General features: G+C 44.5%; 1 protein-coding gene and 1 long non-coding RNA gene across 2 annotated transcripts in view; one reads left to right on the forward strand and one right to left on the reverse strand.

The window, feature by feature from the left end:
* Positions 1-458: 458 nt before the first annotated feature.
* The window catches only part of POU6F2 (POU class 6 homeobox 2), a 118,683-nt gene continuing 102,786 nt past the window's right edge, over positions 459-16,355 (reverse strand). The window contains exons 4-6 of the mRNA XM_029926691.1: positions 13,343-13,511; positions 4,577-4,745; positions 459-1,111 (exon numbers count right to left, since the gene is read on the reverse strand). Coding sequence (XP_029782551.1) covers positions 607-1,111; positions 4,577-4,745; positions 13,343-13,511 — 843 coding nt within the window. The 3' untranslated portion in view covers positions 459-606. The remainder of the gene's footprint in view (positions 1,112-4,576; positions 4,746-13,342; positions 13,512-16,355) is intronic.
* LOC115281414 lies at positions 5,899-8,033 on the forward strand. Its single transcript, XR_003904295.1, has 3 exons — positions 5,899-5,937; positions 6,587-6,610; positions 7,957-8,033. It is a non-coding gene; the product is annotated as an uncharacterized LOC115281414 (long non-coding RNA).

Genomic DNA, 16,355 nt, shown 5'->3' on the forward strand with positions numbered 1-16,355 from the left:
AGAGTAGACCAACGATCGCGTTTGCAATGCCGTGTTTCTGACTTTGGTTAATAGGTTTCATAGTGAAATCAGCACTTAGAACCTGAAAGAATGCAGTCCCTAGTTCCTCCTCCAGGTGGCAGGCTTGTATTCGCTTTAAACAGATAAAAGTTTTTGTTTTTTTGTTTTTGTTTTTTGTTTTTTGTTTTTTTGGTTTAGTTGTTTTTCTTTTTCCTTAAAATGTGCTCACATTTTCATAATATACAGAAAAATGTATGTGGTTATTTGGTTTGCTTTAAGTCCATTAAAAAATTGGCTTTGGGGGAGACGGGTGGGGGAGGGGACTATCCTACCACACACACCTGCGGTGCGGTGTGTGTCTTGTTTAAAAATTTTCAAAAAAAATTCTTTTTCTTTTTGGAAAACCAACGGACACGTATAAACCATTCCGTCCACTTGGTAGTTTTCTTAGTCCTTTACTTACAATGGTGATGAGTAGGGCTCTTTTTCAATTTTATTTTCAATTTATTATCATTATTAATTATTATTACCAATTATGATTTGTGGAGTCCAAAGGTGGAGTTCCTTTTCTGTGGGTTTTGCTTCTGATTCTGGGCGGGCGCCTCTTTAGGAGTTTTCTTCCAGAGAGTCTGTTAAGGGCTCCAGAGGGACGGCCGTGGCCGGCTCGTGCTGTTTTAAGCGTTTAATTGTGTTCTTCAGGGCTTGCCTCTTATTGCAGAACCAAACTCTAACTACCTCCCGGTCATAGTTCAGCTTCTCGGCAATTTCGGTCATTTCCTGCCCAGAGGGGTGTGTGTTCTTCTCAAAGTGGGCATTGAGGATCTCAAGGGCCTGGGGTGTGAAGGAGGTGCGCCGCTTGCGCTTTTTGGACGGTTCACTCCCGATAAACTCGGTCAGGTTCTGCATACCTGCTCGATGGCGGGCCTCAGCCTCAGCCATCCACCGCTCAAGCACCGGCTTGATCTTCTGGGCACTTTTAGGGGTGATGTCCAGCTTTTCAAACCTGGCAGGATACAAAAGGCCAGGGTTCAGTTTGGCTGTCAGACTGCTAGCTATAGTGTTCTCTTGGGCTTCCTGTGGTAGGAAAAAGTGGCTTCTCAGGATGGTGTGTCTGGGGGGAGAATTGAGAAAGAACAGTCTTACACTGAGTCCTCTGCCAGGGTGGGCCTCCTGCCTGCCTGCCTGCCTGACTGCCTGGCAGAGCGAATTCACTCCAGATTAGCAGCCAGCTGCAAGGTAGCCGACCCCACTCAAGCCAGCGCGCCCCCTCCCCGCATGCTTCATGCCCCCATGCAGCCCGCACAGCCACGCAGAGGGGAGTAAGGGAGGGTGCAGGCCACAGGACACACGAGTCACCATGATGGGGACGGACACAACTCGCAGATCTCCCCCCCCCAGCCCCACCCCGTGCATCCTTGATAGCTGAGCTTTCACGTGGATCATACATCTCCCCCTCTTCAGAATCCTCAAGGCAAAAACGAACACCAGGCAGGGGCATCGGAGACAACAGCCATCATGTCCTTTCATTTAAAATGATTCTTTTTATGTTTCACATCTCGTTTCCCTTAAACTCCTCCCACTGACTTGGTTAAATGTTATAGTTGTTGCCATGGTCGGTGATGGCAACAGGAATGCGTTTCTTTTACAGCTTTCTTTTCATTTCTGTGTAGTGTCTTATTTTAATCTCTCTCTGTCTCTCCCTGTTTCTCTTTCTCCCCCTTTCCCCCCACCCCTACCCTCTCTCAGGTAACAAACAATTTGCACCATATGTAAGTTAACAACATGGCCCCCTTTCAGGTAAAACACAGCCCGTTGCTACTTTGCTGTGGGACTCAAACAGCTGGACACCTTGTAATTGCTACGAACACCCTGGCCCCTGGATGTGCTTAGGCCACCTCATGCCTTTCAAACGCTGCCCAGCCTAATGGTGTACTTTTGCGCCAGGGCATCAAGCTGTGTTTAATGTGGGATATCGGCACACTGTACTTGAGTGATATCATTTTCTGTAAATGAGGTCTTCCATGTACCAATTGCCATCAGCAATTCCTTGCTACACTGATTTTAAAAAAATATGAAGCATCTTGGATGAAATTATACACAGTGTTTTAAGGGGTCATCCTGGTATCGAATCAGACTCACTCTCAGTGAAATATACCAAAGGACCACTTGCTTTTATCTGCTTGTTTGTTTGTTCTAAATCCAAATTCACAGCCCTCCTGGATGACAACTTTGGATACACAGATTCTCCCTTGGATCCTCTTTTTAAGTGGTCAGTGTGTTGAAAGACGACCGTCCGACCTCAGAGCACATCTTATTACAACGGTCTGTTCTCATAGAGCTAAAATGAACCTGCGTTAGCCAGTGCGAGTATGTGTTATAAGGAGGTTTGCAGAAGAAAACAAAAGGATAGGCTGGCTCCTTTTATGGGCCATAATCTTATCTTTGACACTGCATTTTAGATATTGTGATAAGCAGTGCAAATAGTATCAAGGTTTAATAGAAATTGCATAGCTTCGCCTTCCATGTATGGTTCAAGGAGTTGTTTATTTTTTGAAAACCCAACTTCCACTACTGATCAAGGGGGGAAGGAGTACATTTTGCTTTTAATATAAAATGAACTAATCATCTACTGTCATTTAATGAGCTTGCCCCTTGAGGCACGCTCCCCCGGAGCTCCAGCTGTCATGGTAATTTGCCACATACCGCATTTTACCATCATTCACCATAAAAGAAAGCTCCAGATCTCAAACTCTTGGTGGCATGACAACAGGCTTTAGGGACAAAGCTCACGCCAGGACGCCCAGTGCGTTGGTGGTGTTTCCTCCTCTGTGTCTCGGATCAGGAGGGGCTCACCAAAGCCCTGCCTGGAGTCACTGTAGCTCGTAAGGGGTGCTTGGGTGTGCAGGCTCAGATGCAGATTCCTTCCCGCCCCTTAAAGTGAACTTGAATTTTTCCTGTCAGATCACGGTGTCTTTCATTTTTTTTCTCTTGGTAGTCAGCTCCTAAAACTAGTTCACCAAAACACTAGGAGCTAGAGAAAGGCTGTAAAGTCCAGGCATCTGACGTCTTCTGTTATCTAGTGAGTGAATTCCCAGGGTCTCTCCCTTTTGCATCAGTCATGGCTTTCTTGGCTTCCCCTGGGGAAGACTTTAGAAATCAACATATTTGTGGGGAATGCCCTAGACACACTATGTGCACTGGTGGAAAACATGAGATGGCACTTGAGGCAACAAAAGGAAATCACGTTTTAGGACTAAAAATACGCCAAAGAGGACTTTAGCAAAAATAATAAATTGGCAGCCACTTAAAAATCGGTGGCCGCCTTTATCACAAGGCCGTCAAGATGAAACAAAATTAATGTTTCCCATCAGGGAGCTGCAGTATTCATATCATTGATGCTGCTTGTTAGTGTTGATGTTTCTGTACATGTTGTTTGGAATAACATATACAAGCCTTGAAACAAATTTCCCAGCAGTAGTAGTATCCTTGTATAGACTGAATAAAGGTTATTTTCTACAGGGAGGTATCTTATAAGAAAAAACAGTAGGGGAGACCATAGAAGTGAGAGGATCCTATGGCGCTTTTTGTATTTAACAACAATCAATGGGTTTTATGGAAAATCATTGAGCAAAATGTGAGCTGCAAGCTACTACCCCATACTGATGTTATTTATAACCTTAGTCTTAAACTGCAGGAAAAGTACACTTCCGTCCTTTGGGGAATACATTAAAAGTATAAAGAGCAGATAAAAAGACAGCATTTCATGGATCACCAAGAACAAAATCCACTTAAATGAGTTTAGAGTTGGTTTCTTGGCTTTTCCTGATGGAGGAGGACTCATAAGGCATTGCCCAAGAGGAAAAAGCTCTTACAGAAGTGCCTTTGTTACCTCATGCATAAACATGGGATTAGTGCGACACACACAAGCATGCACGGGGTCTGCTTCTGGCGGCTTGACCCAGATCAACTTGAACACAACCAAGGCTGGATGCTTGTCATTTATGTACGTATTTGTTTTGGAGGGGTGGGGACAGGGGAGGCCGGATTCTCGCTACCCCAGCCTGCGCCGCGGACAGCAGCAGCTTCTTCGAAAAATGTGCTTTTAGAGTCGCGTCTGGGAAGGCAATGAATGTTACAGCATTCCTTTGCGGTCACGAGATGGTTAATTTTTTTTAAAAGTGTATTTTCTTGGAAAAATCCTGAGAGCCATCCCTGGGCATTGGAATGGCAGCTTTGTGATATTTGTTCAGGATGCCTGTCTGCAGACAGGAGACTGTGGCTCTCAGCCTCACAGGGTTGGGGGGTGGGGTCCAGAAGGAAGCTTCTGGCCCGAGGTGGGGTATTTCCAATGAGACTGCCTTCTTTGTGAGTTGACAGGAGTTATCAAGCCAGGACCCCAAATCTGCTTTAGCACCTTCATTTCCACAGTGTCACCGATTCCAACTGTAAGCACCCCAAACTCAGCCCCATACTCTACCCCTCCAGTTCTGCCCACCCGAAGAAGAAAAGCTGAGCCATGAGGACAAACGAGGCCCAGGCCGGCCAGGAGAGGTGACAGCATGTGGGCACGGGTTACCTGCAGATGGCCGACTGGCTGTACGCGGGACCCTCTGTGGCACTGAGAGCCTGTCCCACCTGAGTCTGGGTCAGGCCAAGGGACAGGCGCCGGATTTTAAAAGCTTTGGCAAATTCTCGGATCTCCTCCAGATTAACCCCATCCACCTCACCCGCTGCCGTTTGAGGATCTGTGGAGATGTTTTTAAAAATAGGATCAATACGTCAACACACATCCAAGTCATATCTGTTTATCACGGCTTCTAAGAAAGTGGCTCTCTTTAACAGCAGAGTCGTGGGGAGACCAACATGTTGAACGTCCCTTTGTCCCCCACGTGAAGCACCCAAGCCCCCGCCTTCCAGTCATCACACCTCCACAAATCATCCTTCGGGATGTTTCCATCCCGGATAAAACCCCAGTAGCTCACACTGCCGCATCCACAATACAGGAGCGTGGCCCCTTGGGCTTCTCAAGTAGCAGCTGGGGCAGGAAGGCACTGGCTAGGCGATACAACTCCATTTTGCCCACAAATCTGTTCAAATATTGTGCGAGAATATAAACACGGAAAGGCTTCAATTTGAAATGTCTTAATTGGATTCTTTAAGGCTAAAATTGCCCTTGGAAAAAATAGTATTTTGTGTTTTTCCTTCACCGGATCACTACTGCTCTCAGGCTAACAGATAGTAATGCTGTCTAGTCTAATTTCTTATGTTCACATTAGCCTCTCAGAAGGCCATGCTTATGAAGCTGTGAGACCAATATTATCTTTTTTCCCCCTCTGATAGCAGTTTCCTGACATGACGCCTTTGTCCCCTAAAAGGGCACGTAATAAAAAATGCCTACTGCAGGAAGGCTCCTTTGGTGCCGGAGAACGCGGTCAATTTAGGACTTATCAAGGGAAATGACACAACAGCTGGAGAACGAACCCCCCCTTCCCGCTACTGATCCCCGGATAAATGATAAATGAAAGCATACACCAGGCTGGAGACGGCATGGGCTGGGGCTAGGGCAAGATTTCAAAGTGCTGCTCGCTCCTGCCCGGAGCGAAGCCGTTCTCCCCGCGAGCTGACTCCATTGTTCTTCACCTCATCCCTCGGACTTAGGTGAAAAGTTTTTCTCTTCCTCTTTCTGCACAATAATCCATCAATTTCAGTAAATTCAAGCACTTGTCTGGGGACTATGGTGGACTAGGTTAGTCTTCAGGGCTCAGGGCTACAGAAACGCCTGTTATCATGAAGAGAAATAAACATTTGCATTTCAAAGGCCAATTTTTCAAAGACTCTTAAATAAATATGTTAGTATCTGTGGAAGGCTTGGAGCTTCGGTAACGGATTCTCTCATTACAGGGGAAAAGGACTCTGTCGATAGACTCAGCAATAGAGGTATGCACCGTACCTTCTTTATCTGCACATTGAAAAAAGTCTTGTAGAATTTTTACATGTGATTCATCATAATTTTGTTTGAGGAAATATTGGAAAGTGGTACAAGGTACGATCATGGTGAACAGACTCTAAGTATTTCTGAAGTGACTCCTGGGAGTCCTAATGAGGGTTAAGAGGGAGCAAGAAAAATAGGAGGGGCATTTGCAGCCTCGATGGAGTTTACAGTCTGGAGGGGGTTGGGACTCAATATTATGAATGAGAAATAATTGGAAAAAAATACCAGGTTGAGTATAATCAAGAACTAATGGTGTGATCCCCCGCAGCAGAATTTACTGAGAAGCGAGAGGGGATAGGAGGGAGGATTCATCTAGGTCATACCCAACGGGCAGCTTTCAGAGAATGAAGGGGCCATATTCTGGCTGGTAGGAGTGGTGTGCAGGTGGGCACAGAACGCAGGCAAGGGCAAAGCCCTGTGGGAGTGCCTGCAAGCGTTTGGCAGGGTGGGCTGGGGGGCTCATGCTAGGAGCGGAGAATATTTTCAGTGTAGGACACTGAGAATCTATGTCTCAGGGACAGGGGTAGAGGGTGACTATAAAAACAATCAAGATGAATTCAAATCTTGCTTTTTCTCCCCAAATTCCCCCCACAGAGCTGGCAACCTGGTTAAAGAAAGGTTTGTTCGGGTTGTCCTTGGGAGAGGCTGCCCTCTGAATCTTAAACCCCACCAGCACCACAGCCTGGAGCGACTCTGAGAGTTTATTAAGGATTCTGGGGAAGCCAAGTCCACGCATCCAGCCGCCTGGAACCTCTTCTCTCATTTCTCCCTTTAAACATTCCTAGAGCAGACATTGCAAATGAGCAACTTCACATCAAACTTAGCTTTCCTAGAGCTTACAGTTTTTTGGAATTGCCAACATTTAAACATTGGGAGATTTTTAAAGAAAAAAACCCTCCATGTTTTATGTTCTTTCGGAATGTTAGAGGATTTGGCTGCTCCAGTCTCTCCAGTGCTCTTGACTTGGGAACAGTCAGCTAGAACTGGTTCTGGCTGCCCTGTGAGCCCCTCCCCCTTCCCCTCCTCCATAGCCCTCCTAGACCTGCTGCCTGGCTCAGCCGGTTTCGTGACTCTGCGGTAGAGTGTGCATTCGCAGTGGGGGTTCTGGGGTGGTGGCGGCAGGGGAAGGTGCAAGAGTCTTAGCTTGGACAATGGTTGTGGTCGCCCCCAGGGCGCAGTACATAAACAGATGTGCAGTATATCGGTGATAGTAACGTTTCACGGAGGAAGGAGGGCAACTGGATTACAAAAGCATAAAAGCAGAGGGGAGGCCACCTGGGTGGCTCAGTCGTTTAAGTGTCCGACTTTAATTTCGGCCCAGGTTATGATCTCCCGGTTTGTGAGTTTGAGCCCTGCACTGAGTTCTCTGCTGTCAGTGCAGACCCCACTTCAGATCCTCTGTCTCCATCTCTTTCTGCCCCTCCTTGACTTGCAGGCTCGCTCTCTCTCTCTCTCTCTCTCTCTCTCCCCTTCTCAAAAATAAATATTTATATTTATGTTTAAATAGGGTGGGCCGTGGAGGTTCAAAACCAAGGGTGGAAAATTAGAAGCTAGAGACTTTCCTTATAACAATATATATGATTTTCAGGACCGTACTTTTCTTAATTTGGTGGGGCCCAGGATATGCATTTTGACCAAGTACCACAGGGGATTCAGATGCAGAGGCTCCACTGAGCCCCTAGACAGAGGCCTTCTTTGTTTCTGGCCTGCCGGTGTCTGGGCATCTCACCCTCTGCACACAGCTATCTTCTCTTAAAACTTTACCATTATTAATCACCAGATTCTGCCACCGTGCCACCCTGGTGAGGGGGGAATCCCTGGGTAGGTACCCCTTCCTCACCCCCCCCCCCCCGAACCCCCCGCTCCCATTTAGTGTAGTCTGGAGTTAAGGGTAGAGTTTTCCCCTGAGCAAAGCTAAGTAGTCCTTGTGGGAATTTGTTGCCTTACATTACCTCTGTCTTTAGACCAACAGGAATCAATTGAATAAAGCCGCACGTGAGGGGCGGTCTTTAATCTGCAAGGAAACTGTGCTGTGCTTCAGTCGGCGGCCTGAACCGACACCAGAGTTAGCAGTGTGGTGCCGGGCAGGTTTGTGACTTGGGCTGCAATTTTATGTAAATGGTTCTATCTTATTTCTTCCCTACCCCTGCTGCCTTTCATGCTTATGTCTCCTGACTGGTTCCTTAAGACCAGCAACTAAATCTAGGTGTGGGTCAGATTATTGACAATAACTGGAGTTCAACAGAAAGCTTTGGGCTCTTCCAGCCCCCAGCAATGTTGTGCTGATTCTTAAAACCTTCGCTGTAAAGCTCAGAGACGTGGGCACCTGCCCCACCGAGCCCAGGGTCTTCCATGGGGCTCCAAACAAACACTCATCACACCAGGAGGCTGAGTTCCTTCCTTCTCCCACACACATTTCCACACTCGTCTTGTTCCTGGTTCTACTTCTAGATGAGATAGGAATGGTGGAATTGAAACTACATGATGGTCTGCTGGGGAAATCAGTATCTCCTTGTTTGTGCAATTTATTAATTGCTAGAGATGAGCTGCCTGGTTTTCTTCATATTATGGTTCTTATCCATAAAATCAGATAGTGAAATGTCTTATTATGGTTTCTCCATGATCCCACGACTATGAAGGTCTTCCCATCGAAAGGAGGGGCTCACCCGGGGACAAAAATCAGTTTTACCCTGATTACAATGTATAGGACTTGTTTTCACACTTTGGGAGAATTCACTAGATTGTGTCTGTAAAATGTCTAGAATTAATAAAAAAAAAAAAGGATGCTTTTTAATTTATCCTGAAATTGCTAAAACTCTTGAGGATTCCCCCTCTACCCCCCACCTCCACCATTGGAACTGTTCACCTTCCTTAAGGGGTAGATGCTTTTCTGTCTGAGGAGGGGAAACAAGAGGAATGCGGTAAGTGGAAGCTTCTCTAGAATGTCAACTTCAGCTGTCAGCCGGGCTCGGAGGTTGACATTCCGTCCTGGGATAGGTCAGTCTGGCTTTCCCTTGTCCAGTCTCCTGGCTCTGGGAGCTTGGGTTAATTTCAAGGATAAATCTGAGGCCACCTTGATGACTGCCCCTCAGAGGGGCCGCTCAGATCCTCTATCAGGTGGATTCAGCACTAGAGCAACTCAGTCTGGGATTTCTCTGCACTGAGGAGGAAGAGGAACTTTTGGTTAGTTTGCTCCGGTTAAGTCAGCCCAATATATTAAGTACAGGGTCGGAAGGCAATGACAGTGATTGCCAGGGTCCTCCCTGAATCTGACCCTTTGCTATACAGGAGCTAGAAGATCAATCTGTATAGAGATTAACTAGCTTAGAGATTTAGAATAAAGTGGCATTGAAAATGGGAGGCGATTCCTAAGTGTAAGGATGATGTTTCCTGATTCAAATCTGGGATGCAAGGGCTGAAAAGTACAAGATTTTTATGGGAACTAAATGCAAATTGGGTGAAAACAAACCTGTTCTGCAGAACCTGGTTGTATGGTCTCTAGGTTTATACTGAAGGGAGTGCTAAGGAGGGGCCAGGAGAGATGTTTTGTTTTGTTTTTAAAATTTAGCTCCTGCCACCAGTAAACATGGACATCAGCATAAGCGGTTGCTGACTGGGTTGAATAGCCACCGTCCATCAATATCATCCTTCCACAACCTCTGCTTCTGGGGTTTTTATATAAAAGATATGTAACGTTAAAGAAGCTGCCAAGTACGAATTAACTGTCTTATGTAAACATCCATCTGCTTTTTAATGTTATTCTCAAGGCAAATAATGGGCATTATTTACCAACTATTTCTGAGAAATAAGAAAGCATTTGAGAATGTGCAAGGTAATGTAGGGGAACAGTTTACTTTGCAATATGGTGACTTCATTGTGGAAAATGATGTGAATTGTGATCATGGGAATCAGAGGTGCCTGCAACCCATCACCATATATCTTTATGTTCCCTTTATGGCTTTTTATGGGACCAGCCAGCAGTTCTTTGCTGTCTAAAACTCAAGCTTGCAGGCCAGAGGTTTAAAGAATGTGTGCTGCAAAACAAAACCAAACCAACTCAGCAAAGAATAAAAAACAGAAACCTACCCATTTTTAAACAGTACTGTGGAAATCTTGAGCCAGTTTGGGCCAATTTTATCTAAAATAATGGTTGCCCAGCCCTATGGTGACAATCTTTGACCATGATGTGGGAGAGTTCATTGATCAATTTTTGACCATACGTTCAAGTCCAGTTTAACCTGTTCATACTGTGGCCTTGGTCTCTTGGAGGGATTTGTTGATTAGCCATCCAACTCAAGTCAAGAATTATTAACTCTAGTAAGTCCTTCTGTTCTGTGTCTAAAGCTGAGTTAACTATCTATTGTATCACCAAAGTCTCTATTCATGTGTCAATCATAGCTTTCGTTCGCCTTACTATACTTCTTTGTTACCAGTTCATGACCTCCTCCAGTGCAGGGAGCACATTTTGCTTATTTTTGCTTTCTTGATTTCTATTCCTGTGCTTGGTATCTACATGGTGCTCAATTAGTGTTTTTATATTTAAGTTGACAACCTCTGATTAAAATACACTTTTATTTCCCTGTAATTTAACCTACATAACAGCTACATCTGAAATACAGAGTTGGGTCTTCCCAAATTATTCTATCTGAAGATTTGGTGAAGTTTCATCTCAGACAAAAGTAACCTAAAAAGGATAGTTGATGCTTGAATATAAATTTCAAAATATGCATGACGTCTAGCTTAGGGAAAAGCCTGTGCTCCAATTGTGAGTTATGGATCTAGGCTTTAAAAAAGTTATTTGAAGACTCTTTAGGTGATCTGATACATATTGTCATTCAAATTTCACTGGATTAAATGTATGTATAAGCATCTTATTTTTTAAGGGAGCTGTCCTGTGTAGCATGTGTAAGGCCCATTGAGTCAGACTATTTGGGTTATCATCCTGGCCATGCCACCCAATGGATGTGTTGCACCAAGTGCCACAATCTTTCAACCAAGGCTGAATGTGGTCCCTCTGACAATAGATGGCCAAGATGGGTTGTATGTTCAGGATCTATTTGATGTCAATTTCAAGATCTAAAAAATGAGGATTTCTATTACCTCATTGTGAGTATTAAAGTGAGCACAGTGTTGAAAGTACTTGGAAAATCCTACTTTACTAATGAAGTCTTAAACAGAGACTTCTTGGGGATAATCAGCATCAGAGAAATGCTCTGTGTATCATTCATTGTGTAGTTGGGTTCGACACAGAAGGAGATTAATTGAAAAATGTGCTAAAAATCTGTAGCAATTGTAAACCCAATAGTGGGTGTGTGTGAACTCGGAGCCCCAGTGGTACTGCTAGGGCCTCTCATATACCTGCCAGAGAAGCCTCCTCGTTTAGGGTCTCCATATGACTTTGGAGTTTCCTGCCTCAACTGTATATGGTAAGGAAGTCTCTACGTCCATTCTTTATATGTCATATTAAGACATGTAATATGGTTCACTCATTATATACCTAGGACTTACATGTCCTATTGGCAACTGTACAATTGAAATTCCATCTGTCCCATTAAGTAGCTCTGTTACTGATTTCTGAAAAAGGCTAATCCTTTCCTGCCCAGTTTGAGGCAAGTGACTAGAGAGAATCCAGGATCACCCATCCATCTGTCTGTGTGTCCATCCATTCATTCATCTCTCTAGTCCTCTAATATGTACTGAGTGTTTACATTATGTAAAATCCTGTATTTGTGGGGTGGTTTGCACTTTAGTATATCCTATTTAATGTATTTTTTCTCTAGTTTGGTCTCAGTTCCTTTTCTTTCAGGATCAAAGCTTAATAACCTATCCTAAAGTTATGACCTTGCTGCTATTTACAAATAAGTATTTTGCAGAAACCTATGCGGAATATCGACTTTGAATGATGCTGAAATCTTTTCTGACAGCACTTCAATGAGGAGTGTCTTTATTGGGGGAAAAAATCTGGTTATGATTAGATCAATTGTCTCAATGATTTTATTCAAGTGAGACTGGAGTTCCTGGCCCAAACACGAGGGTCTGTATATCTAAACAACCTACAATAAGTGGTTGATGGTAAACTCTGTGTGTCCCACATCTTTGGGTACACCCAAAGTCTGATGTTGACCCATCTTTGAGACCAAGAACCTCCAGGCTAGTCCCCTGAAACACCTGGGCATTTGAATATCTTCCCATAATTCCTCATTCTCTTCTCCAGGGTATCATTCTTGCCTGAATTATCCATATACTTGAATATGTATGCACACATATACATATATTCTTTTTTGGGGGGAAGGATTGCTTGTATTGGGAGGGCATGGAAACCCTCTATTTTGCTTTGCATTACAGATGATACATGAGGATCCCCATTGTTCCTATTATGACAAGCCATTCATGACACTTGACCAAACACAGATATTCACATGTGTTCTTATTTTATGCACAGATGTCTGTGCAGTCCTTTAGCCCTTTCAGCTTATAATGACTGTATTTTCTGGAGAATTATAACCTAAGTGATTATTTTATGTATGAGTAAAAATTGGACTAAAGGTGGACAACTAACATCACATCAGGCCATTGTTCCACTCATCTTAATGTGTTTCGGTTGGCCTGTGATACATACGCTGTCTTTACTTGGGGCCAAATGCCATTTCTAAAATATATATATATATATATATTTGTGGCCTACTCAGGGAAGCCGACTTGTTGGCCTATTTTATTTTATGAATGATTGTTCTGAGATTTCCCGTCCGATTTCAGTCCATGCAGCTTCCCCAACATGCCACGGGGGGCAGCTCATTGTCAGCACACACCTGCCCGCCCGCAGGCACACTCTCTTTTATTTCCTTGGACACCTACAAATAGGATGGCAGGGGACTTCAAACACACAGAAAAGCAGCTTGACCTGCCGGCTGAGCGCCTGTTGTTGGTTATTTCAGTTCCAACCTCTGTGGCTCATGCCCTGCAAGCTGATCAGTTTCTCCCTTCTGAAGAGGCAGGACTGACTCAGCACAACAGAAAGCACTTGAGATGGAAATCGGCCCCTGCGTGCATGCATCCAGGGGGTGCACTTTGGGTGAGCCATCTGGCCCCGGGCATGGACCTTATTCCAGTATTGGCCTAGGAGGGCCAGGAAATTTCTCTTTGCTGTTGAAAGAAGGAGGGAAAGAGGGAGAGACGGAGGGTTGGAAGGAGAGAGGGGGGAAGAGAAAGAGAAAAGGAGGGAGGAGAGAGAGAGAGAGAGAGAGAGAGAGAGAGAGAGAGAGAGAGAGAGAGAGAGGAGAGAACAGAAGGCATTGCAGACAGGCAACAAGAAGGCCACCATGATTCAACCGAGCCAGAAAGGATACTTACTGCTGACTAACTGGCCCACGCTCAAAGCTGAAGAAGAGGAGGATGAGGAGGAAGAAGAGGAAGCCTGCCGGACGGGGCTTTGAGACATGGAGGCTTGGCTGTGAGCCAGGTGCAGAAGGCTGCTTTGGGAGGCTGCTTGACCCACTGACGTCTGGGAGGGTTGGTGGAGCTACATGGGAGGCGGGATGTAAAAAAAATACACACATGAGTGAAAAATCAGGGTGGGGGTGTGGAAATGCCAGGGAATAGAAGTTTCATCTCATGTCGAATCATTGTTATTTCCAAGAATATATACTTCTCAGGAATAATGTAAACGCCACAAAACAGGCAGGAATTTTTTTTTTTTGTTATATAATATGTTGCTGCCTGCTTGACAGGCATTTTATTAGTAATCCTAAATATATTATTAATTCCCTACTTGGCTTGCGGGAGCACCCAATTTTCTACATTTCTCGCCCAGGCGTGTGGCTGGACTCTTTCCGCCTGTTCACACAATTACAGAGCACTTGACAGGCTTCTCAGGTATGTATGGATGAAATACAATGCACACAGTCAACTCAGAGTGTGGAACTCGGTCTTAAAGGTGGGGCTGCACTCAACCATTTTGTCTTATATAACTGGTATTTTGGGGAAAGTTCCCATTTAGGCTGAGTGTGAACTGAGTACGGGAACTTTCTGCTCCTCTGGATCAAAGAGTCTGGCTAGGAGAAACGTCCTCTGATGTCCTGCAGGAAACTGAGAGAGAAGCTAGGGCGGCCAGGACAAAAATATCCAGCAATATTTGTAGCTTTCAGTTGTCACTTTCTTACTCTGTGCCACCCTGTGTTAAGGCCTTTCATGCCCTTGCTCATATCAGCCTGTGAAGTGGGTGTTATTTTGACCTCTCTTTTGCAGACAAAGAAGCAGGAGCTCTGAGAGGTCAAAGGGTTTTTATACGTTCATCCGGTAGGTGTGGAGGAGCTGGTGCCCGGACACATGAAGTCTGACCCTGGGGCTCAAGCTCTTAGTCACAGGCCACAAGCAAGAATTAACCTAATTTTCAGAATTTAGTGTGCCTGGAGGAAGGCTGTCTTTATGTCCATTTATTCATGAATCCTTTACAGATTATCAAAGGCTGGTGGTTCTGAGCAGTGAGAGAAGTCCAGCCGAGGAGAGGAAGGTTAGAGGAAAAGGAAATGATTGCAGGTACGAGGTCCCCTAGGAGACCCCGAAGGGAACTCTCTCCATGCAGGTGTTGCCTCCCAGAAAGCAGACACACAGGGCAGCTCAAGACCCTGGACAGGTGCACGATCAGTCTCAGGCACTGCCCTCTTTGCGACTGGAGATAGCACTTCTTGGTTTACAAACTGCCTTCATGGCCATCATCACATGCACAGAGGTGTAGCGGAGTTTTTACAAAAGGAAGTCAGGCTGGGAATAGAAGCAGGTCATGCCCTGAACTTTGGCGGGAGAGTTAACTACAAGGCGGGTATGATCTTCAACTGCCTTCTTGGTATCTGATAGCTAGCCTGGGACATTTCAGCCTCACATTTGTCACTACTTTCCCTGTGTGTGTGTTCACTTTTTCATTCAATTATATCAAGATGGAATTTATGCATGATGAAATATGCCCATTTCAAGCATACAATTTGATGAGTTTTGTCAAATAGATACATCTGTGAAACCACCAGCACATCAAGCTATAGAACCTTCCCTCCCATCGTTCTGTAAAGGTCCCTAATCCCCTTTGCAATCAATTTCCCCCCAGTGCCCAGCCCCAGACAACCACTGCTCCACTTTCTGTCACAATGGACTCATTTGGCATGACTCTAAAAATGGGATCTTATACAGATACCATTTTTAAGGTTCATTTTGTTGCACCTGTCAGCAACAGCGTCCCTTCTTATTGTCAGTAGTATGTATAGCATATATTGGTAGTGTATGTATCTATATTTATATGATGTCTATGCCACAGGTTGCTTATCCATTTATCTGTGGATGGACATTTTGGTTATTGCCAGTTTGGGGATTTTACGAATAAAGAGGGCATAAACATTTATGTACAAGTCTTTGTGTATACTTGTGTTTTCATTTCTCTTATGTAAATACCTAGGAGTGGAACTGTGGAAGTATCACTTCATACTGTACACGCATGTTGAACTTCTTAAGGAAAGCACCAACCCAATTTCCAATGGTTGTAGCACGCCGTATTCCCACAAGCAATGTATGAAGATTCCAGCTGCTCTGTATCTTTGCTAAGGCTTGGGATTTGTCAGTCTTTAAAATCCCCTAATATGTTTGTAACCATCCATTAATGTTTCATCTTCAAAGAACTGTTAGTAAGGTGCTACTTTGGAAATGTGCACAAAGGAGCTATTTTCCCTTCTGTTCCTTTGTGGCAATGCTTTGGTTCCCTGGTTTCACACGACCTCCCTATGCAGCAGCTATGCCGAGCATGAGGAGGAGGAGTAAATGCCTGACCAAGATCATGTGGTCTGGAACACATTAGAATCCTGGCTACCACCCATAGCTCATGGCTCTTTCCATGAGGCCATTTTTATCCCCCTTCAGAATTGCTTGCAGTTATAGTTCAAGTGAACATCTTCATTGTTACTGAATTGTGCTAAGTAGAGGCTAGATTGTGAACAAAGCTAGTCATAATTGATGTGGAACCTAAATTAATATGCATTAAGCATCTGGCCAAAGTAATTAGCCAATCTGGTGGGCACATAATCAACAACTGAATCCAGTAACTTTTATGTAGGGGCACACAGTAAAGATGAAATCTATTTTTAATTTGCTTAATAAAATGTGATGGGAATTTGCATGTCAGTCTACCCCTTCTAACTTATTGAGTTGTCCTTCTAACCATTGTTACTTGACAAAAGCTTTTCACAGTTTTGAGTAACTGAATCATGAGATAGTCTTCTGTTTTACCATTCCATCAATATTTTATTGGCCCTGGGTGTGGTAAAGTACCATCAAGAAACTGGGTAAAACAATAACCAATTAAAGTTTTTCTTCCTCAGACACA

Source organism: Suricata suricatta, chromosome 2, assembly GCF_006229205.1.
Source record: "Suricata suricatta isolate VVHF042 chromosome 2, meerkat_22Aug2017_6uvM2_HiC, whole genome shotgun sequence".
Taxonomy (NCBI): domain Eukaryota; kingdom Metazoa; phylum Chordata; class Mammalia; order Carnivora; family Herpestidae; genus Suricata; species Suricata suricatta.